Source organism: Desmodus rotundus, chromosome 7 (genome assembly GCF_022682495.2).
Source record: "Desmodus rotundus isolate HL8 chromosome 7, HLdesRot8A.1, whole genome shotgun sequence".
In the NCBI taxonomy this organism is placed as follows: Eukaryota; Metazoa; Chordata; class Mammalia; order Chiroptera; family Phyllostomidae; genus Desmodus; species Desmodus rotundus.
This window is the reverse complement of record NC_071393.1, coordinates 116,939,198-116,963,785: the sequence shown is the minus strand read 5'-3', so window position 1 is coordinate 116,963,785 and position 24,588 is coordinate 116,939,198. Positions and strand designations below refer to the sequence as shown.

General features: G+C 42.8%; 1 protein-coding gene across 11 annotated transcripts in view; it reads right to left on the bottom strand.

Annotated features, from left to right (window-relative positions):
* Positions 1 to 24,588, bottom strand: part of TTLL5 (tubulin tyrosine ligase like 5) — a 252,493-nt gene that overhangs the window by 178,903 nt on the left and 49,002 nt on the right. For all 11 annotated transcript variants that reach the window (XR_008427229.2, XM_053927529.1, XM_053927528.1 and 8 more), the window contains 5 exons: positions 15,240 to 15,321; positions 13,659 to 13,720; positions 12,238 to 12,332; positions 1,775 to 1,888; positions 1,413 to 1,504 (listed from right to left, as the gene is read on the bottom strand). Coding sequence is in view for 10 of the 11 variants with exons in the window: in XM_053927529.1 (XP_053783504.1) it covers positions 1,413 to 1,504; positions 1,775 to 1,888; positions 12,238 to 12,332; positions 13,659 to 13,720; positions 15,240 to 15,321 (445 nt within the window). In the remaining variant the exon portion in view is untranslated. The remainder of the gene's footprint in view (positions 1 to 1,412; positions 1,505 to 1,774; positions 1,889 to 12,237; positions 12,333 to 13,658; positions 13,721 to 15,239; positions 15,322 to 24,588) is intronic.

Sequence of the window (24,588 nt, the reverse complement as noted above, 5' to 3'; positions counted from 1 at the left end):
ACTGTGACATCATGAACAAGTCACATTACTCTACTGACCCTTACTTTCCTCACTGTTAAAATGAGAATAACAATGACATGTACGATGTTATAATTACACAGAGCTACAGAAATCTGAGCTATTTTTACTATACGTAGAGACAATTTCTCCATAATCACACTGTTAACTCTCAAAGAACAGAGATCTCCTGTGATATTTGTTTCATACTCCAAAGCACCAAGCAAAGTGCTCGATCCTTGGTTAACACTCGATAAATGTGTATTAACAAGAATGTAGATAACTGGACTTCACTGAAATTTTAAACTTCTGTCCTTTAAAAGCCACTGTTAGAAAACTGGAAAATCTAGCCACAGGCTTGAAGAAAATATTCTCAATATAAATATCTGAGAAAGGACTTGAATCAAAAGTCCCTTATAACAAAATAATGAAAAGATTATAAAATCCTAAATTTAAAATGGAAAAAAAGACACACAAATAGCCAATAGTACATGGATGCTCAATATCATTATCCATAGAAAAGCAAGTTACAACCACAGAGATATGCTACCCTAGAATGCCTAAAATTGAAAGCCTGACAATAACAAGTGTTGTCAAGGCTGGGAAGCAACTGGAATTCTGGTAAAATGTAAAATGGTGCTACATACTATCCTTTATTCCTTATCATGTGACCCACCTTTTCTATTTCTAAGTATTTATCCAAGAGAAATAAAATCATGTATCCATACAGGGGCTTGTACATGAATGTTCATAGCAGCCTGCTCCATAGTAGCCCCAAACTGGACACAACCCAATGATCCACAACAGCTGTGTGAATCAGCAAAGTGTGTATATTCATCTACTGAAAAGGTACATAACAATAATAAGGAATGAACTATTACTTTACACAACAACAGGAATAAATCTCAAAAACATTGCACCAAACAAAAAACTCCTGATGCCAAAGACTATATATTGTATGACTCCCTTTGTATGAAATCCTAGAAGAACTAGAGTCACATAAGGCAGATCAGTGTATGTCCGGTACTTGAGATGATGAGGGGGACTGACTGTAAAGGGGCTGGAGGGGATTCTGGAGGTGATGGAAAAGTTCTGCATCTTGATTGTGGTGATAGCAATGGTTAAGCTGGTGTTTACATTTGTTAAAACTCATCATCAAACTGTACGCTTCAAATGAATGCATTTTATTGCATGCAAACCAGATCTCAATGACTAAAAATAAACAATATATTATTTAGGCACACATATAGAAAATAAAACAGTATTTTTTGAAAACAAGGCACTGATAAAGACAAAATTTATAAACAACATAAGAAAGGCACCACGTGGGAAGCAACGACGACACTATGTCACACTTGATGCAATTGTGTGGACCTGACGTACACATTTAAGTAAAAAAAAGGCAGTCACCTCACCCATATATTTCCCATGTCTCTGATGTAGGGAATATGCGAATAAATCCCCCTCTGCGATCGTTCTCTTCCTTCACCCTCCGTAAAACTCTGATCTACAGGGAGGCAGAGACAAGAAGATGAGCACCTGTTCTGAAGACTGGAGTCCATGTGGCTGTAGGACAGAAGAGAGCTATGACCCAAGAATATGACAAGGCATGAGGAAGAATTAATCACATTTAAGATGCTGTTTCCTGAGGTTTCCCCCATTTTGAGTCTTCCTCTTTTCAGTGTAATATAGGAGTTGGTCGTGATTATTAATAACTTGCTAATTTTCACCAAGCCCTGTGTTAACCCACAAAAGCCTGAAATGGAGTTATCTTTACCTCCTCCATTGAAAGACCAAGCACAGAACCACCTAATTTTCCCGGCACCTTCTCCCGGGCTGAGCCCACAAGGTTCTTCATCTCCGCATCACTGGCAGAGTGTGGACGGGAACGCTAAAAGGAAAGGAAAACAAACACAAAAACAAACACAAAAACCATTTCATTATCTTTCTTCATTTCCTTCTATCCAGTGCCCCGACATTATTATCTTTCCAAACATGTGTAAGCTCAAATCCGAAGCCCATTCTCTGTAATTAATCTCTTAACTTGCAACGGTGGGACACAGACGAAAGCTAGTGAACTCAAAGGCAAGATGAGAAAACAGAAGAGCAGGAAAACACCAGGGGTTGAGAGAAACAAGCAGGAAAAAAGAAAGATGTCCATGTGTTCTTCTAAGCGAGGACTCCTAAGCTTGGTTTAGAACACATGTAATATTTTCAGGAATACGGGGAAAAATCTGAAACAATCCTCAATGTAAAATTGTGTGTTTATTTCAGTACTATATTCTTTTCAGCACTGGGGAAGGAAGAATAGAAGTGAGACATAAGACCGAAAACAATGAGCAATCTGCACTGGCCCAGATGAAAAGGTGGGCTACGGGATGTTTCAGAACTTGAGGAGGAAAATGCTAAGATGACACATAAAAGAGCTGAGACCAAAAGGCTACAACTTGAGAAATACTTAGGCTGCTGGACTTTCAGAAACTGGAATCAAGGACGACAGCCCTGGGAACCCCACAAAGATAAAAATAATGTGCCGTGTACATCATGGATCCCCCAAATAATCTATGCCATTTCCCTTTCTGAATGATGACCGGGAACGTCATCTAAGAACAAGACATCTGACTTTGAGGTCAGAGAAACAGAAAAATATACAGGTAACATGGGAAGTCAGATGCCATAAAACATGAGAATGGACTATAATCGAAACAGATGAGGTGACTGATAAAATAAGACAAATCTGCCAAGTAGGAAAAACATGAAATAATTCAAGAAATGTGGGTATAAGTGGACTTTCTAAATTCCTACCAGTAACTTTGACCAACGAGAAGTCCCATTTTCAGAAGCTATTGCTGCGTTTATTTTTCTCTCTGTGTAGACCTATGAAAAGGCATTTTGGTAACTAACGTTTTTAGCAATACTCACTGTTATGGGCTGAATGTTTGTGCCCCCTCAATTTCATATGTGGAAGCTCTAACCCCCAGTGTGATGGTGTTTGGAGGTGGGGCTTTTGGGAGGTGATTAGGGTTCCTGAGGTCAGGAGGATGGTGAGGTACTGGTTTGATGGAATTAGTGCCCTTAAAACAAGGGGCCCTACAGAGCTTGTGTTCTCTGTCCCTCTGTTTATTTCCATCTAAACTTAAAAAGGCTGAGAGAAAGAGAGATGTGAAAAGTTGTAGCTACTAAAGAGCATTATGCTAAGTGAAATAAGCCAGGTGGTGACAGACAAATACCATATGATCTCGCAAATAAGTGAAACCTAATCAACAAAACAAGTGAGCAAAATATAACCAAAAACATTGAAATAAAGAACAAACTGACAGTAGCTAGAGGGGAGGGGAGAGGGGTAAGGGGATAAAGGGGAAGGGTCATCAAGGAACATGTATAAAGGACCCATGGACAAAGCCAAAAGGGGTAGGATCAAGGTTGAGAGGAAGGGATGCATAGGGAGGGGGGAGAGTGGTGGGCAGAAAATGGAGACAACTGTACTTGAACAACAATAAAAAATAATAATAAATAAATAAATAAAGTCTAGGAATCTCAAATGCCTCTCTAAAAATCTACCCAGCTTTCCAGTGTCCTTGCAGAAGCTACTAGAAAATATCAGACTAGAAAGTCAAAAGTATTTTGCCAAACTCAGCTTTCCAATAATTTGAGATGAGAGATTATCTGCTGAACTGGTTATAGAAAAATGTATTATACATAAGCTACAACACATTACTGCCCTAGTCCATTGGTTGAATCCTACCTATATTTGTTAAAGAGATGAACTGTTATGGAATGTGACCTAAATTATAGACACAGGTGAGAGAAAAGGTAGTGAGAAACTTCCGGTCAAGATGGAAGAGAAGGTAGACACGCTTTGCCTCCTCACGTGACCACAGAGAGAATTACAACCATTTCTCAAAGCAAGTAACAACCAGAACCATCAGAAAATTGAGTTGTATGGCAGTCCAACCACCAAGGATTTAAAGAAGTTATATTCACCCAGACGCGAGGAGGGGGCAGAGTCGCAGAGATGGCAGAGAGGCACAGAGATTCGGTGTGGCACGGAGAGGTGGTGGCAGCGGAATGGGCAGTCCCATGTTCACGTGTGGTAGATAAAAATAGGGAGGAATACCTTGGGAGCGAGCGATCCCAGCGCCGGGCCAGTCTGCACATCCCAGGGTTCCAGCATGGGGAAGATAATTCCCCATAACTTTTGGCTGTAAAAACCAGCGGGGGTTGGAAACGGCCAGATTTTCAGAAGAGTTCATTTAAAGGGCCTACACAGACTTAGGACATACACAAACCCACCCACTCTGGAATTCAACACCAGGGCAACAGCTGGAAGGGAGCCAGTCACATACAGGAAGTGGGTGAAGTGCCTGGAAGTGGGATGCTAGGCAAACTTCCAGAAGCCAGGCAGCGGCACTGTCCCGTCTCCAAGCCCTTCCCACACACAGAGCCACAAAGTGGTGATGTGGGTTTCCCCACCCTGGTGATTACCTAAGGCTCCGTCCCACACAATTTACAGGTGCTTTTTACAGGGAGTCAAAGCAGCTCCACCTAACACAGAAACACAGAAACAAACACAGGGAGGCTGCTGAATTAAGGAGACTAAGAAATACGGCCCAAATGAAAGAACAAAACAAAACCCCAGAAAAAGAACTAAATGAAAGAGAGATAACCAACCTATCAGATGCAGCGTTCAAACCACTGGAGTGGTGACCAGGATGCTCAAAGAACTCACTGAGTACGGCAACAACATAAGGGAAGAAATGAAGGCTACACTAAGTGAAATAAAGAAATATCTACAGGGAACCAGCAATGGAGAGGATGCAGCCAAGAATCAAATCAATGATTTGGAACACAAGGAAGGAAAAAGCATTCAATCAGAACAACAGAAAGAAAAAAGAATTAAAAACAAACAAACAATAAAAAAAAATGAGGACAGGTTTAGGGACCTCTGGAACAAATTTAAAATTACCAACATCCAAATCATAAGGGTGCCAGAAGGAGAACAGGAAGAGCAAGAAATTTAAAACTTAATTTAAAAAATAATGAAAGAAAACTTCCCTAATTTGGTGAAGGAAATAGACATACAAGTCCAGAAAGCACAGAGTTCCAAACAAATTGGAACCAAAAGGGACCACACCAAGACACATCATAATTAAAAAGCCAAAGGTTAAAGGTTAAAGATAAAGAGAGAATTTTAAAAGCAGCAAGAAGAAAAAAGCAAAGAGTTACCTACAAAGGAGTTCCCACAAGACTGTCAGCTCATTTCTCAAAAGAAACTTTATAGGCCAGAAGGGACTGGCAAGAAACACTGAAAGTAATGAAAAGCAAGGACTGCAACCTAGATGACTCTGTCCAGCAAGGCTATCATTTAGAATGGAAGGGCAGATAAAGTGCTTCCCAGACAAGGTCAAGTTAAAGAAGTCCATCATCAACAAGTCCTTATTACACAAAATGTTAAAGGGACTTATTTAAGAAAAAAAGAAAAAGATCAAATCTATGAACACTAAAAGGACAACAAATTCACAACTATCAACAACTGAATCTAAAACAACAAACTACGCAAACAACCAGAACAGGAACAGATTCATGGATGGGGAGATCACATGGAGGGTTGAATGGAGATCAGCGGGGAGGGGGAATGGGAAGAATGGGGGGAAAGGTGCAGGGATTAAGAAGCATAATTGGTAGATACAAAATAGACAGGGGGATGTCAAGAATAGTATACGGAAATGGAGAAGCCAAAGTACTTATATGCACGCACCATGGACATGAACTAAGGAGGGCAGAAACGCTGGGGGCAAAGGGGGGAAAATTGGGACAACTCTAATAGCATAATCAATAAATTTTTTTTTTTTTGAAAAAAGAAAAGGCAGTGAGAAAAAAGGAGATGTAGGTGGAGGGAGTGGAAGAGGGAGTGAGAGAGGAGGTCAAGAAAGAGGAGGAAGAGATGCTTATGAGTGCCAAGAAGACACACCGAGAAATTAAAAGCAAAGTAAAATAAAAAAGGAATCGACCAATTCGAAAAGCCACCCGGAACTGTCAAAAATGAGCAAAACTGTCCAAATGCAAGCCTCTCTGTAGTTTTGACTTTGTGCGGTAGACAGGATACATTTGCATATAACATTGGATTGAATGAATGCACTAAGGAAATAAAGCACCTCTGAACTTAAAGAGAACCACTGTCTCTGGCTGGATGACACATGATTTAAATTATTGGGTGCTCAGATAGCCTTAAAACTGCCAAACACTGTCTAGGTGAAAAATCTGCCATGCAACATGTATCAAAGATGTTAAATTATTATCATTACAACTTATGGTTCAGAAATATACTCAGAGGAGAAACCCTTACACATCTAACCTTTATTGCTAGGGAAGAAATGACTGAGGATATAAAATTATTAAGACAAAGAACCATCTGGCCCCACTAAAAAGCAGTAAGAAATAGATGTTGAATCAGAAAAATGAGTCTCAGCACAAGAAAGCTGGCAAGTACCACCAATGAAAAGAATTGGACAAAACACAGAATATGAAAAAAGGTGAGGTATTTTAACAGACATCACAATGGAAGGGCAACAATAAAACCCGTTTGACAGAGAACACATGCAGAGAATAAAAATGTCCCGGTTCTGTTTCACAAAGTTTAGAATTCTGTTAAAAACAAATGAACTAGAAATAGTTTGATTCATTTGTGATAATAAAAGATAAGATCAAGTTTAAAAAGCAAAATGAATTAATTCTATCAAATTAAAGAAAATAAACAGAAGGACCAAATATGAATAAATCTGGGGGGAATAGACAAAAAAAAAAAAAAAGGCTAATCAAGAAGGTTTAAATGTAACGGTAACCAGAAGTTACTTTGAAATTATAAAGAAAAAAAAGTAACTAAGTAAGTAGGCTTGTGTTACTATAAAAAAAGGGAGATGTAACATCTGAAAATATGAACAAATGTAAGTCAGCATCTGAGAGACATGATCTTATTAAGGAAACTGGCTTTAAAAATAAACAAGCAAACAAAAAAACTTACCCAAACCACTGACAATTATGTTTGAAAAGCCGTGAAGAACTGAGGAGGTACCAGAGAATTAGGAAAAAAACCAGTGAGGTACCAATCTTCAAAAATGTATTAAGTGTGCCTCTGGTGATCACTGCCTGGTAAGTCTAACTTGAATCCCGAGTAAAATGGAACAAATAGTAAAAGAAAAAATCCATAAATATTTAGTTTAATGGGCTCAGAAGTATTATAGTGTGGATACTGCTTTACATTAAAACATGTTTTCAAATTTTGATTTAGGACAAAACTACAAAAAAGGAAATATAGCAAATAGATGTAATGGCGTTGGATTTCACAGAGGCATCTGTAAAAATTTCATACACTTTTTGGTCAAAATTGTGTTGCCAATCAGGGCTTAATGTAATGATATAATAAATGAAATACACCAACAGAAACTGAAAACATTTAAAAGACGTAATTGTAGGATAAGATAAATAGCAGTGAATCAAGTTAGGGAGTGACTTCCAAAACGGGTCTTAGGTATGATTTAGAATCTTCATGGCTGCCTGGGAGGGTGGATTAACAAACCAACAATAAAGAAATTTATTTGCATTTGAGGGTGACAGCACATGGGAAAAACAGGACGACAGAAATGAATGTCAAAAGCACCGGACACTGGCTATCGAGTGGATGAAAGAAAATCAATAGGACTGCAAAGTGCGAACGGGACCAAATCTGCTGACAGTAAACTACGTGTCCAGAGCTGTCCTAAATATGTTACCTGTAGTGTATCACTTCTTTCTCACCATAGCTCCATGTATACATTAGTAGCCTCATTTCACAGATGTGGCAAGTTAGGGGACCCGGCCCAAGGTCGAACAGTTAAGTTAGTGACAGCAAATTTGAATCCAGGTCTATCTGATTCAAAAGGCCACGTTCCTTCCACAAAACCATGCTGCCTGCCTCGGAATACTGAAGAGTAATTTCTGGGGAGTGGAAAATGTGAACCACAGAACGCAAGGGAAAGAAGAAATGTAGAAAGAGACAATGGATTAAAAAGGAAGAGTCAGACAGCCACCAGGCAGGGAGTCGTGACCTCACAATCGGACAGCGGCAGAAAGAGAGAACCTGGTAGAGCGGAGCGGCAGGAGCAGTTTCTTCTTTTCCTTCCCCAGAGTTCCGGCCGAACTACTGTAGAGTCGAGAGCGCCTCGTTAACGGAAAGACAGTGACCAAGCAGACACTGCAAAGAACAGTAAGAGTCAAAGGATTCAGCATGTATAACGTTGGCCGAGTGAGACCGGAAAGGCTTTGTGTCATGTTAGCAGGGTTCAGAGACGTCCCTACGGGCGCGAAGCGTAGCTCACCCACAGGCTCTGCAACCGACGGCATGTCCAGCAAGGGAGCAGATGTGCTGGGGCCGAAATGGGTAAAGGAAAACGAAGATGGGATTACCTCCCAGAGCCACTTCTTCGAGGGGGAGTCAGAAGGCTATGAAACAGTACTTCTAATGTTCTCCTTAAGTAGATTAGTTTAAGAGACATTTAGAATGTAAGCTCTTTGAAGTCAATAGCCTTGGATTTGAGACGGGGGTGAGGTGTTGTTTGTTTGCCATGGAGAGCAGCTAGCAAATTTAGGTACTTGCTAAATAAAGAACATTAAATATTATAGAGTTTTGAAGTCGACCAACTAAACATCAAAATTCATGTTACAGAACCACATTAACCAGTTACTACATACTAGACAACCACACTCTGGTTTCTCTTCCGAACATATAAATCTTTCACCTTACTAAATATTAGACAACCAGTAAGTTTTGGGTTTTGTTTTTTTTTTATTTCTTGGATTCACATAAGCCATGTTAAATCACTTTATCAAAAATAACAGCTAAGGGAGCTACAACTCAAGCTTCTGAGCTTATTGTAAACTGCATCAGAGAGGACAAATGTCAAAATAAACACACTGCTGAAGAACAGTTGCAAGTAACACACTCGTGCAGGAAGCGCCTATACGCCCCGTGTCGCAGCATCAACTGGCAGGAGCAGTGCCCTCACTGCCACCCGGCACCTCAAAGAGATGTTTAAAAAAAAATCTTCATGGACTGAACTTAAAGAGAACCACTGTCTCTGGCTAGATGTCACATGATTTAAATTATTGGGACAGTGACAGTTATTCTCAAATACTACTAACAAGAACAGTAAGAGGGCAAAAGTTGATCATTAAGAGATGGAGATAAAATATTGTCTCATTTTAAAGGCAAGATCTAAGACGTTAATTAAGACAGAGTTGCAAAGAGTCATAAAACTGCAAATCGCTACATGTAACAGATGTCATCTGCTGAGAAACTCCAGTAGAGCCCTACCCGAAGGGAAAGCGTTTCCCATGTTAACCTACTGACAACAATACATTTCCCAGGATGAACAACAGAAAGGTTATTTGTGAACTATGGTATTTCCTTTCCGGAACAGTGTGGCGAAAGCACTGGACACACCCCTAAACGCTGTCTGTCACTGAAATCTGACCACCTCCGTCACAGCGCAATCACTCTCAGGACAAGAGGGTTCAGAGAACCTGCAACCTCTGCTCCAAAAAGACCTCTGTGCATTCACTCTCACACACATACTCCGTATTTCACATAGTCGAGTTATTAAACTGCTCGGCAAGCAAGTGCACACAATACGCAGTGCGAGAGAGTAGAGCTAAAAGGCTTTCCATTTAGGGAATGGAAATAAAAATCTGAAGTCTCCAAATGATGCGAACTTGCATGTTTAGTGTTTGCTGACTGAAACTGTGCAGATACTAGATGGCACAAAAGACAGAAAAACGGAATAAAGCCTTATCTTCTCCGAGTACTTTCCAAATCCTGCTCTATGATATAAACAAGAAGAAGATGACATCCATGCAAAAACCAAAAGCAAGAGACCTATACTGCGCCCTTGGAAAATGAGAGCACTTACTATTTTTCACGAGGCTTTCTCCTACCATCTACCCATCCCAGTTTCCTCTTCTACCTGCAGAAGGTACAACCCCACAGCCACGCACTGGAGACCCTGAAGTTAACCACTCGTCCTCATCAATGTGTTTCACACAGTGTGTAAAGAAGAAACCACCCTGGTCCATAGTTCCTTTAGCCTTTAATAAATGTCCTACAGGTCACTTAGGGAAGAGGTCATGACATTACCTACCGGGCAGCAAAACAAATGGCGATAAATTCTCTATGATTTGTGAAGTGTCACCACAGGAGCTGACAGACAAGCTAAGAAAAGGGACCAACTCATCCAAGACGGACACAGAGCTACCCACAAAGTGAAACTTGGCAGAAACTCTGCTGAAGCTGTGCCGAAACACTCACAGTCCTGTACACACAACCCCCTGGCTCCGGCCACAGGTACTGCAGAAAACAATCTGCAAGGGGACGTGACTGCCTAAATTCAGTTTTCCTGGTAAACCTCGGTTAGTCCTCTACTTTTTCTCATGAAAAATGAAAGAAAACCCTTTGATCTGTGATGATGTACTGAGTAAGTACAACCCTGTTATCTCATTTTCTTCCAATCCCAGGTAGCACCCCTTAAAATACAGCACACCCGGCTCCGCGTCACGACACTGTCCACAGCAGGAGGCCGCCGGCAGCCCGCGGACTGCAGCCAGTGCAGAGGCACGCTGTGTTTGTCTGCAGAGCATTTTTTTTTAATTGAACTAGCTGCCAATATTTTAAAGTAAGATTTCTGATTCCCCTCGACAGCAGGAAGATCTGACGACACATGGCCCACATGCATAGACAGCGACGGTCAGCCACAGCGCCTTGGTAAAGTGACTGCCCCTTTTCAGAGGAGGCACGCCCGCTCCCGTTTCCTGCAGCCCCTTCCCTCTTAGCTGTAGTATACCTGGCCCTATTTCCTCATTTCCACGGTCCACCTATTGCCCCTACAGGCATTTGAGTCTGCAAACCCCGTTCTAAGGAAAAGTTATCTGAATAAACAGTATTATATGAGCATGACAAACAGATTCGGCATTACTCTAAATAACACCAGCAGGCAAAAGGAAGAGGAAGAAAAGGACTGGGGGGCCCTGGTTGGCGTGGTTCAGTGGATTGAGTGCCGGCCTGTAGACGGAAGGGTTGCTGGTGTCCCGGCACATGCCTGGATTGAGGGCCAGGTCCCCAGCTGCGGATATGTGAGAGGCAACTGATTAATGTTTCCTTTGCATGCTGATGTTTCTCTCCCTTTCCCCCTCCCTCCCCCTCTAAAAAAGAAAGAAAAAGAGGAGTGGGAGGAGAAGGGAGGAGAAAAGGGATTAAGGGAAGGCTAAAGTGGAAGTGGGGGAAAAGAAAAGGGAAAGCGGAGGGGGAAGAAGAAGCTGTTTCTGCCTTCAGAGAGCTTACAATCCAGCAAAGGAGAGCAAAGGAGTACTGGACAATTTAAAAGCAATAAATCAATGAATGCAAAACAATGTAATAGACAATAAGTAAATAATACTGAAATGAAAAGTAAAGGTAATGACAGAGTGCATGGATTTAATAATAAATAATCTCCAAACTTCTGAGCAGATGAGGTAGTCTGCTCACACGGAAGAAAGGAAAACCTGGACCTTTTTAGATAAGAAGACAAAGAAACAAGTGGAAACTAGCCAGGTCCAGACAGGCAGGGACTGATTAGAGGATGGAATGAGAAGAGAGAGTGATTAGCTGATTGGTTTAACTGGAACAAAATCATAACGACTGGAGCAACCTTTGATCAAATGTTTCAGACACATACAGGTTTCCACTGGCATTTCATCTCATTTAACCTCGATCAACACCTCATCACTGTTGAGGATCCTTTTGAAGAGAACCACTTGTGGAGATGATATTATTTCAATTGAGTATCTCTGAAGATCAAAAAAAAAAAAATGTGACCCAGTAATGACTAGAAATTTGTAGGTTCGGCTCCCTCTCTGTGCCTAATTTATGAGCATATCAATTTGATTTGAAAAAAAAAAAAAGAGGGCAATTGTTAAAAAGAGAAAAAAAATTAAAAAGGAAAGATAATGGAAAAAGAAGCCAAATGAAAAGAAAAAATAAAAAGCAGACAGAAAGTCTGAGAGCACAAGCTCGTAGCCACAGATGAATATAACTGCCTCCTATCTGGAGCGATCCCCAAATTCTCCTGCTCTGAGTGACCTCGTACCCACGGAGCTTTGGCTCATTCATTTACATCGGATACCACTTTCCAGTAGCCTGCCTCCTTGGGGCTCCGTGATGCTGAATTTGCTCACCTGCGGTTTCTGGAAAGGGTTTCGCCTGGAAGACTCAAAGGTGGGATAAATTGGCCGGTTTGATGCCCTCTGGGCAGGATCTTGGCACACAAATCCTGAATAGAGAATGGGAAACATTAAAACCTGCCATTTTCTAAGAAATCAGCAGGTTTAGCTGCACCCTTTCTTTAGATGTACTAACTCGGGTTCAACATCATAAATATTACAGCGATCCATCCTCAAGAGGGTTAGATTAGACATGACTCTCCCATACACACACTCTGCTTGAACTCTGCTCCACCGCAACTGGGGAGAACAAGAAAGGAAAATATAGGGCTAAATCAACCTTCCTTGCTGGGGGGCTGAAATGTGACTGATGGAAAAGAGATGCACAGTGTTGATGAACTTCAGCACAAAGGTGCAAACCACCACTTAAAAATGCACAGTTGTTAATACAAACAAATCATTTAAAAGTGGCTTCCTGGGTGGTGTGTGGAAAATAATGTTGTTTTTACAGGGCGAATCCAGAAGCTTGTCCTGTTGCAGGATCCACTTCTGGAACTGCTGAAGGTGTCAACTTTCAAACTCAGCTTTGTGGGGGGTACAGGGTGATGGAAGGAGACTTGACTTGGGTGGTGAACACACAGTACACTGTACAGATGATGTGTTACAGAATTGCACGCCTGAAACCTGTATAATTTTATTAACCAATGTCACCCAATAAATTCCACTTTAAAAAGTCAACAACAACAACAAAATGAGTTTTGTGGCCTTTCTATGGCTTCAGAGGTTAAGCTTGGGCTAATTTCACTTACATCCTAAAAGGAAGCAGATTCCCGCCCAAGGAGAATAGAGTACCTAAGTTTTACAGCTGGTACACCAAGTACTAGCTCATTTCAAATATATTTTATTACGACTTTTTAGAGTACTTAGAAAAACAACAGCAAACCCTCAACACACCTACCTGACTGCCCATCTCCATTTCAAAGTTTTGGCTTATCTCTCAAAAGGGTTTTCTTCCCTGAACTGCCTCAGTTATAACGACTTCAGTCATAACTTCTACAGAAGACCCTGTTGACACCAGCAGAGACTGTCTAGCAGAAATACAGCCAGTCTCCTTTGTAACAAAGCTTCTTCAGTGGGTTTCACTGTCCCAGCTCCGAGAAAAATATACTTTCTCCAGATCTTTGCTTAATTCTCTTCCTCAGCTCATAATTCCTGTGCCCAGGAATTAAGTCTCAGCCCTAGTTGTGGTTCAACCTCAGGACAGGATGGAGCCAGGGGCAGCAGAAACACATAAACACTTCCCTGAAAATATAATTTTTTAGTACAAAGCATCCAACGTGGCTCAGGAACTGCCAATTGGCAACACCTATAGAGCCTGACAACACGGACGCTCCGGGTGACTTCTGCGTGCGTTTTCAGGCCCCACCACTACTCACCGACAACAGTGAACATGTCTGAAATCATACTGGCTTTAATCTTTAGGTCCAGAGGCGCATCACTAACAGAACAGAGAAAGAAAAGAGCAGTTGATAATTGTATAGGTAAACATAACAGCTGCCCCTAACGGGCCCCCGTATAGCAAAACTTGCAAATGTCAATGAGGGGCGACACATAAAGCACCTCGAACCCGTGGAAAAAGACAAAGAAATCTGGCAAAAATACTAGAAATAAAAGCTCACTGTTAAGCTCATCCCCTGTAAGACAAGGCCCCACACCAAGGCGCTGATTCCCTGACATGCAATCTTTTTATTCCGGGAGGTCTGATGCAATCCAAATTCTGCACAAGTCAAGAATACCGCTTCACGATCCCTGGGACTTCTAGAGGGCCAGACGTTTAATATGCTCTTTCATAAGTGTGCCCGTCACTCAAATCATTATTTACTGATGCAATAGGCAAATCATATGTGCACGCAAAAGAAGACATTTGGGCTGTCTTGGCACTTTTATTAAGGCTTCATTTTCTGTTCTAAATCAATCTCTGTAAGCTCACAGGCTTGCAAATTAGGGCAAAAAAATACAAGTTATACCAAAATATCACCAGCTGATGCAGCAGGAATCCACACGGAAACAGACTGAAAGCGGAGGCCTCCCATGGCAGTGACCGCCACGTTGGCGGCGGCGTTGAAGTTTCCCCACGAACCAGATCGCCCCGGCTACGGGGCCCAGCACCTCACTCTGGGGGGCTCTTGACCCTGGGCAAGCTGATGAACGCTGGCTGGACACCAGTGCAGCGCCACATCTGAAGGGCCCAGCTCCCCACCTTCCGATGGGGATTAAGCCAAACTCCTGCCCCACGAAGCAGTCAATCTGTCTCTATTTGATTACTTGGCATTTTGCCAACATTGCTCATCCTAAAAAAGCAGCACCTGGGTGGTCTCGAGAATAAATCTCCAGGGTTCTCTAGCTATTCAGAAAAGCATACAGCTAATAGGAACTCTGGATGTCGCTATAGGTATAAGCAAAATCTTGTCTGGTATTGAAAATATTCTTATTTCCTTCTTCTGAATTAACAGGTTAAATTTTGTTTTTAATTGTTTGAAGTTTTTAGACTTTAATTTTGGGTAGGTATCAGGATATGAACAGGGTGAAAGGACCAGCTGTTATCTACATTACCCTAGGCCCAGCTCTCTATCTTTATAGTAGGTGGATTTGAGTCGGTGTAAACCTTTCATAATAAAGGGAATATAATACCACATGTATTTTTTAGCCTTAACAGAACACCTACGAAGTTAAAAGAGAGAGCAAGCGAGAGAACTGGGGATAAAAATTAATGCAAGAAGCATCCCTTAAAAGCCGAACAGCACCGTAAACAGCACACACTGACCAGTACGATCGGGACCCACAGTTGCCATGTGGTCTTTGACAACTTACCACAACTCTCCCAATTTTCGAGACTCTACACACATCTACATAGTAACCAGGGGAAGAAACCTCCTGAGAAGTGATCGGGGAAGGAGTGTTTAAGTGCTATTCACTGGAGAGTTCTCCTTTTCCAGGAAATGGAACAGACTACTTACCAAGCCAAAGAAGGGGAGAGATTCACTTCCAACAACCATGGCTTCAGAGTAGAATCTATGAGCACGTCAAAGCCATAGAGCTCTAGAAATACAACATAACACAATACACAAGATCATTGTCCGTGTCCCAACCAAGCAAAGATCTGCAAGATTCACTCCAGCTCCCATCAGAGGCCTAGAAACTTGCTGAGTACAAGTAATGAGTGGAAGGGGACGCAGAGAATCTTTCAAGGTCGAGAGAAATTAATCGAGCTCTAGAGATAAGAAAACGATGCTATTGAATTCCACTGTTTTAATCATCTTACCCCAATGCCATTCCTGAGTTTTACACAGAAAGCAGCCTGACCCTGAAGGTTAGTAAGTCTGATTCTGCTGGGCTTTGGGTGAAACCACAACAACAACACGGTGAGAAGAGGAGTGCCACAGTGCACCCAAATCAACGCTGTTCTGGGCTTGGTGTGGACTGTCCCCTACCACTTGCCCACCACACTCTGAAACAGAAAAACCCACTGACGGCATCTCTCTAGGATCCTCCCATCACCTTTTCTTAAACCAAGATCTTGCTTTTTGCAACCTAGTCAAGAAGACATCTAAGTGTAAAACATATTTATTCTCTCCCCTCCCCTATAGTTTCCATTTCCTTCTGAAGATAAAACATAAAATGCACTGGCCCAACATAGGAAGACAGAGAGACAGAAGAGAAAGGAGAGAGCCAGTGGCGGCAGAGTGGGGCCGGGGGAGCCTCTGGCACCACCTCTGGGAGGGAGCCGGAGATCAAACTTCCTCAGCTTCCGCACTCTTCACTAACTCTCCTACCGTAACCCCCCAACTGCTGCGAAGAGCAGAGCAAGAGCCGTGGGCAGACTTCTCTCCCAGAATGCAGGGGGCGAGGCTACCTTTGGAACCTCAGTTGGCAACTTTCACTCTATTATTATTATTACTGTTAATGAGACCCTCTCCACGGTCCTCCTTGGTATACACACAGAATACACCAGACTTTCCGAAGCTCCACTCACTCCCCAACACCCCACCCACTCTGTTCCTCACATACACTGTTTGTACCTTCTTTCCAGGAGAAAACACTGGCTTCCTTACTGTGCCACCAGAGGTCACAGCCCACCGTTCACACCCACAGAACACCACCTGGTATTTTCCAGAAATTCATTTTGAAACAAATGTCTTTATTACAAGAAGGATTTTCCCATTTCTCAACCCTCTCAAAACCACAGAGAAATCAATGCAGGCTTCTGAAAAGATGGTGCCAATGATCCTTCTTAGAACACAGCAAGTCCGATGCAGCAGCAAGGTTCCCAGAATGGGAATCCAGACACCTGGATGCTCCTAGGACTCTACCGCCGATTCACTGTGGACGGGAAATCAATTCTCTCTCTGATATTTCTTCATCATCATCTGCTTTCCCTATGCTCTCTGATAATCACCATCTGCCAACATCTGCACGCTCAGCGAGCCTGTGTCCAGAACTCCCGTGAGCGCAGCCTGGGTTCAGGCAGATGTTCGCACTCAGACTTCCTCTCGGGAAGAGCCTCCAGGAGTGAGTTCGTTCCCAAAGTACGGATCTGGGGTTCCACTTAATGTGCAAAAATAACCACAAACTATAAGAGAGTCTGAGTTGGGATCCCCTGTCATGTGAAGCACACAAAAATCACATGTTATCTATACTATAAAATGTAAAGAAAAGAAAGGCCCTTCACCTAATTTCTCTTGTTAGCAAATTATAGCTTTTATGACCAGTACATTGTTGTGAATATTTTACCTAACCTTCATTCATCCACAGAATATTCCCCTTTTAATCTGAGAAAAATCGTTTGTGATATGGCACTACATAAGGCATTTAAAAGGAAAACCTAAGTACAAAATCTACACGTCCCTGTTACTATCACGCAAGCAAGAGAAAATAGAATATGAGTCTGATACGAGAAAACAACATTCTCTTCAGTTTGTAAAAGCGGAACTGCAGGACTCAACTGTTTCATAAAGTGGTGATATTTATAATAATACTATAAGGAACAGGGCGAGAATAATGATTGATCCACGTATTGACCAGATTTGCAGAACCAGCCACAAATGAAGACATACTGAAATCAGAGTAACAATCAATTACACCAACTATTTCAACCCCTCACTTTAAGCAGCCAACACATTTACTTAACTATTTCCCAAATTAAGAGGCAAATTCCAAGAATCTCAGCTGAAAGGCTGAGAACCAATTCTCTGGGAAGAAAAAAAAATGACCCAGAGAGAGAAAACGCCCTTTACAATGACAACTTAATTTTCACGTAGGTGAATAAAACCCTAAACAGCGCCATAGTCAGCTTCGAATCGAACTAAGTGTGTAGATGAACCAGGAGTGGATCTACTGTAGTTGAAGAGCGAGGTAACATGTGACAGCACGACGACTCGGTGCAAAGCCCAGCTCACCTACGCGGGTGGAATGGGGGAAGGAAATGGAGTGAAAAGATAGCATTTGTATCAAGTTTACCTCTTAAAATAATCAGCTCGGCTTACGGAATATAATTGGGGTCCTTTGCAGGCTACTAGAGTCCTGGTAAGCCTTTTAATTATGACTGGTCTTTTCTGTGGACATTGAAGGTTTATAAAGGTAAGCATAGCTTGTAACGAGAATATTAAACTTCCTCACCTTTTAACATTGTCTGTGTCAACAGCAGTGTCTAGAACTTTAAAAACCGATACCCAGGATGAGATCTACCAGCGTTCCTGTCACTAAAGGCTGCGGGCGAGCGAGGCTCTCCCCGTCTATGAGCTACTTTCCCCGTCTATGAGCTACTTTCCCCGTTCCTCCGTGTTGTCTTTACTGCGACAGGAGAGCAAGGGTTTTCGGAGCACAGTTGCTACCACCTTAATCAGCGTTTCCGCAGGAAATTCTTCCTCAATGAGAAGTATTTCCTTCAGCCCCCCAGCCAAATCAACTATTATGAAGGACACATGGACAAAACTGGGGGGGATGGTGGGGGTGGGGGAGGGAGGTGGGTTCAGCTGGAGTGGGGGGGAGGGAAGGGGAGAAAAGGCATACAACTGTAATTGAATAACGATAAAAATTGAAGAAAAAATAAAAAAATAAAATAAATAAATAAAAATAAAAAAATAAAAACACACTTGAAGTTATACCAGTGAACGGCTCCACTCCCTACTTCACTTCCTCCTTTACATTAGCACCATATCTCCCTATGTCTTAATGCAGCTTCTGGAAAAAGCGATCTCCTCTTAGCTGCCTTAACTTCCTTAATGCCTACTTGCTCCCCAACCCATAAGAAATTCCTTCTACTCCTCCTCTCTACTAGTTGACGGTTCTCGCCATGATCAACCAAAGACCACCTTGCTGCTAAGCCCAAGCATCTGAGACCGTTGACCACCCCTCACTTATTGGAACTTTCTTCTCCCTTGGACACAGGGCCCTGCACTCTGCTGGTTCTCCTCCTCCTTCCTGTTCTTCTCTCATCCCTTCTCTTCTGCCCAGCTATTCTCTTGTAGGTTTGCTCAGGGTAGCTTCCTCAGGTCTCTTTCCTTCTCAATTCTACTTCTCTTCTTGGGTGATCACATGTATTCTCATGGGTGCAATTAATATTTGATGATGATGTTCAGACCTACATCTTTAGTCAAGTGTCTCCTGGACACCAAATCCATAATTCCAACTGCCCTGTAGACAACTTCCCTAGGATACCCCACAGGTACTCAACACTCAACAAAACAGAACTTGTTTTCTTTCCCCTAGACTGGTGTGGCTTCCCATTATTCTTCCTCTCGGAAAACGGTAACCCCATCCACCAGTCTCCAGAGCTGGAAGCGCTGTCCTCACCACTCCCCAAATCCAACACATTGCAGGATCTCGTCTCTCTTTATTGCTCTCTAATCCAGCCTTCTATCTTTTCTCTTAAGGTATAGTCTACAGAAAACATAAAGGACAGACCTTAGGTATACAATTTGATGAGTCCTGATAACTGGACACATCCACGGAGCCCTCACTTATACCAATCACACAGAAAACTCCCAGCACTCCAGAAAGATCCCTCACGATCCTTCCTTGTAAACGCCCTCCTTCCCGTCACATCCCCAACCACTGGGCTTATTTCTTCCACCACAGGTTAGTTTTGCCTATTCTAAAATTTCATATAAATGGAGGCATGGAGTATGTACCCTTTCGAGTGTGGCTTCTTTCATTTTGAATGTTTGTGAAGTTCATCCATCTATCATTGTTTCTGGTTTTAACACGGGTTTATTGGGACATATGTACATACAACAAAAGTCACACTTGAAAATTGTACAGTTTGATGAGTTCTGCCAAATGTACACAGTTGTTTAACCACCACCACAACCAAGACATAAAACAGTTCTGTCACAAATGTTTCCTCGTGCCCATCTGTAATCAGTCCTCACTCCCTACCCACCAGTATCCACCGATCTGATTTCTGCCTTTTTCCAAAAAGTGAAATAAATGGAATCATACAGGATTAGCCTTTTGAGAGTGGCTCCTTTCATTTCACATTTTGCTTTTGAGAGTCATCTGTGTTACTTATGTATCAATCATATGGTTCATTCCTTTTATTACTGAGTAGTATTCCATTTTAGGGACATACCACGATTTATTTATCCACTCAACAGCTGACGGACATTTGTGTTGCTTTCGATCTTTGGCAATTAGGAATAAAGCTTCCATGAACATTCACGTACAGGTATTTGTGTGAACGCACGGTTTCATTTTTGGTATCACTGGCTCACATGGTAAGCATGTGTTATCACCGCGTTCCTCTTACCTACAAAACGATATCCCTGGCACTAGCCTGTCCCCACTGTAGTCCACTCTCCGCGTGGCCGTCAGAACTGCCTCTCTAAGACACATCTAACAGATAAAGACAGGCAGCGACTGTCAGCAATCCACACCGATGGCAGGTTGGTTCCTGGAGGGTTTTACACTGGTCACTTCTAATAATGCTGAACAGGTTCCCTTTGTTGTAATTCCATCGTACTGAGCTTTGAGTCAAACCATGACGCAAGTTAAAGGAAGTAATAGCAACCCTATTGCTCCCCTGCTCAAACACTCCAGAGGCTGGCTGCTGTCTACCAGATGGATTTAAGCATGTGAGGCCTTCACAGCGGGGCCCAAATCTACTTCCCTAACCCTGCCAGCCCATCACGGGCAGGCCGCGTCTGGTCCCAATGATCTGACCACTTCAAAAAGTGCCCCATGGGTCATGACACTGTGTTTTGCATGTCATAATCCCTCTGCATGGAATGACTCTGCCCGGCTCCCCTAGGTGTGGCTGGTAACTCATGTGTGCTCTAAGGGCACGGGAGCCGCTCCGCTGCCTGTGCTGTCTCCCCCGCCACGCGCACACACAAGCGCGGGACATCTCCCTCATCACTCGTACCGAACCGCCTGCCCCAGAAGAAGCACGTAAGAAGCAATCAAGAAATACTGGGGGGGAAGGAAAGAGAAAAAGAAAGAAAGAAAATTGTAAGTGAAAAACACTGTAGAATTTTTTTTTTAAGATTTTATTTATTTTTAGAGAGAGGAGAAGGGAAGGAGAAAGAGGGAGAGATACACCAATGTGTGGTTGCCTCTCACACGCCCCCCCACTGGGGACCTGGCCTGCAACCCAGGCATGTGCCCTAGTTGGGAATTGAACTGGCAACCCCTTGGGTCGCAGGCCAGCACTCAATCCACTGAGCCACACCAGCCAGGGCAATTTTGAGAAAGATAATAATTTGCAGATACTCCCCCCCAAATAATCTCAATTATAAGACTTGAAATATTCATAACAAAGCCACCAACCATAAAGAAAATAAGAGAAATTCTTATTAAAATGTTGACATATTAAGGAAAAACTTGATAAAAAGATGGCCTAGGAGGGGAGAGGGAGAAAAGATTTGATACAGAAAATAATAATGCATCCAAGGCATAAGAGATCACTAAGCATGTCACACCACTAATTTTGGAATCCATCCAACACCCTGCCCAGAAACAAAGTCCCCGCTGAAGCTGCGATCCCTGAGGCAGCGGAAAGTGCTGACATTAGCCAGTACTCACTGTCAGTCAAATGCTATTGGATAAAGGAAATTCTTTTCACCTTGGCTTTGGATTTGAGTTAAAAAACCTAAGGAGGAAGTCTTTATCTGGGGTCCAGAAGGAGAATTTGGAAAAAAGCAGATCAAGGTCCCACAGGAAAATGAACTAAATAAAAGAAAAAGCCCAGAGCCAATTTGTTAACTAGTCCAATAAATCAATATGGTATCTGGCTACCACATGTAAAGGTACATTTGAGGGAGTGGCTCTCATCTGTCGATTAGAGCAGAAAGAACGCCCTTCTTCAGGCCTGATAACCCAGAAAGGATGGCACCGTTTTTCCTGAGATTTAGTTACAGGAGGGCAGGAGGAGAATCCAGGATATGAGGCATGCCGCAAGTGGCCGGACACATCAGAAATTGTCTTTATGTGGGTGGAGAAAGAGCCAGGGAGACCTGCCTCTCCAATTTGGCGTTGCCATTTATCAGTTGCATGACCTAGGACAAATTATTTAACTTCTCTGAATCTTTTTTCCTTGTCTACTAACACGAGTAATAAATACAAACTGCTAAGAGAACTAAAGGAAAAAACCAATGAAGAGTGCCTAACAAACAGTAGGTACTTTCTACTTAGTCCCTCCCACAGTAAACTTCCCTTCCCATCTAAATAGGAGCATGGGATGAACCAGAAAAGAAGACTGTCTGAAAAAGTGAACTCTTTGATGACTCTCTTTATTTTTTTCTACATTGTTTACTTTTTTTTTTTTAACATCTCATTCCTTTGTTAAAGGAATGAAAATGGGCAATATACAAGTAGTTTACATCATTGGAGGAAGTATACTGCCAACTTTTATTCCTCTAACAAAGATTTATGGACACTCTCCCTTTCAGAATATCAGCTTACTCTGTGACATGGTCTAGAACAACAGCAATGAGAGGCCAAACCAGCACTCGTTCCACAGAGAGAGGTTCACTGAGCAGGGTTTGTGCAGAGCAAAGAGGTCACTGGGCCTGACCCAGACAAAGCCGGGCTCATCAGTTGTGCACGTGGCATGACAGCTGGTTCACATGCTCCCAGGCTGGGGAGGAGGAGGGCCACAGCCTGTCACTCCAGCCATCTTCACACACATACATAAACCTACTGTCAGCAGCATCTTTAAAAAATAGCTAACATCCTGTCGGTCTGGCTGTTTTTGTCCAACTGGTCACAAAGGCTAGTCTCGTGGCCAGTGACCTCAGAATGCCAATTTCCTAAGCATATTTCAAGGGTTGCTGTTTAAGCATGTATTTCACACGGTACCATGTTTTCACAATGTCTTTTTTTTTAGATTTTATTTATTTTATTTTTAGAGAGGGGCAGGGAGGGAAAAAGAGAGGGAGAGAAACCCTGATTGGTTGCCTCCTGGAACTGCCCCGGGGGGGGGGGGGCGGGGGGGAGGGGGTGCTGAACCCGCAACTGAAGCACATGCCCTGACCAGGAATCCAACCGGCAACCCTTTGCTTTGCGGGATGGTGCCCAACCAACTGAGCCACGCTGGTCAGAGCCGTTTTCACAATCTTGAAAGCAGGAAAAGTTAGATTGTCAAAAATCTGTCTTATTGGGAGAGGCATCAAAGGTTCCATAAATCAAGAGTCCTAGGATCAAGATGACTTAATTGCCAAAACCCATCTTCTGACCCCTTTTCTCCAAGCTGAGTCTCTTTCATCTCAGTCCTCACCCTCACTAGCTCTAGAACCTGAAGAGTCTCAACTTCTCAGGACCTTGATTTATTTGTACAGACTAATTATTCTCTGAGTCCTTTCCAGATGTACAAATCTATGAAAAAAAAAAAAACATTAAATGGCTAAGTTTTGGAGAGTTTGTGATGGTTCCTAGGTCTACATTCAAATGCTAATAATACAATGCAGGTAATATGTATGTATCATCCCATGTAAAATTTGGTTTGAGAGGAACAAACTCTTATAATCTATGCCTGGCATACAGCAGAAACTGAAACCAGACAAAAAGTTCAACGCATAAGCAAACAAATGCATGGGAAGACTGAAGGGACCTGGAAACACAGCTGGACGTTAGAGAGTGTGGGGTGGGAGAGAAGCGACAGGACAGAAACCCCGAGACAGTCGCAGAGTGCCCCTGGCCAGGATCCGCACTGTGCAAGGGCAGAAACAGCCACCAAGACAACAGAGGGACCCCCGTCGCTGGACTCTGGCTTCCCCCTAAAAGTACCAATGCTCTGTTCAAGCCAAATTCTTCTGGGAAGCTCTCAATTCCTGTTTACTCTAAAACAAGTGAGAAAGAAAAGAAAAGAAAAAACCCCAGTTTGTTCCTTGTAACTTAAGCCCCCGGGAAGGTTATGAATCGGTGGGAGGCCACGAGATGCACACAAATATACCCACGTTTACAAAACCCTATCTGGTGGGGGCACGTTAACGCAGCACACAGAATCCCAGGGCTGACAGGAAGTGGAATTAGAACCACAAAAGCCAAGAAGACAGTCAACAACTTAAAAAACTCCAGATGCACTCGGTTTATTAAAACGGAACACGAGCAGGGGGTGGGGTGGGGGGAGTCCCACGGCCGATGACACGGACCCAGGGGGTATGTCACTGAATCAGAGAAAGTCACTGCTCATCTCGCATCGGAACCACAACTGCCGTTAGGTTCAAGAAATTCTTAAGCTCCCAGAAGGCAATCAAGCAATACCACGAAATAGAAAAGGGCACGTTCAGGAAAGCTTGGGATGATTTCTCGAATAAAGACTTTTACACCAAGAAACTTACCCTCACGTGAGAGCACAGCAGATGTGGAAAGAAACTTTTATTTATTTTTTAATCTAGCAAGGTTTTTGAAGTTGGACTTACATTCCCCACACCCTCTCCTCAAGCCGTTTACAGCAATTCTAAGAGCTCTAGGTCCCCACCAAGTCAGGTTTTTGTGAAGCCGACTGTCAGGCTACCAAAAGGCAATTAAAACCAGTATCAATCAGTCACTCAACAACTATTCCTTAAACATCCTCTAAGAGCCCAAACGCTGCTATGGTTGGGAGAGGCAGAATCAAGGAGCTTCCAGTCCAGCGGGGGGACAGACACCCAAACGGGTACCGGACACCATGCAGGGACCGCTGCAGTTTACGACCAGAGTGCTGGACGTGGGAGGCGCACTGACTGCGAGACTCAGGCAGAACTTCCCCAGAGAAGTGACACTTGACTTCTTCTTGACAGATGTCATAATCTGCTAGGTAAACTAACGTGAGGAAAGTACTTCAGACACGGGATAAAGCAGGGGCAAAGGCAAAGGGTTAGGAAAGGA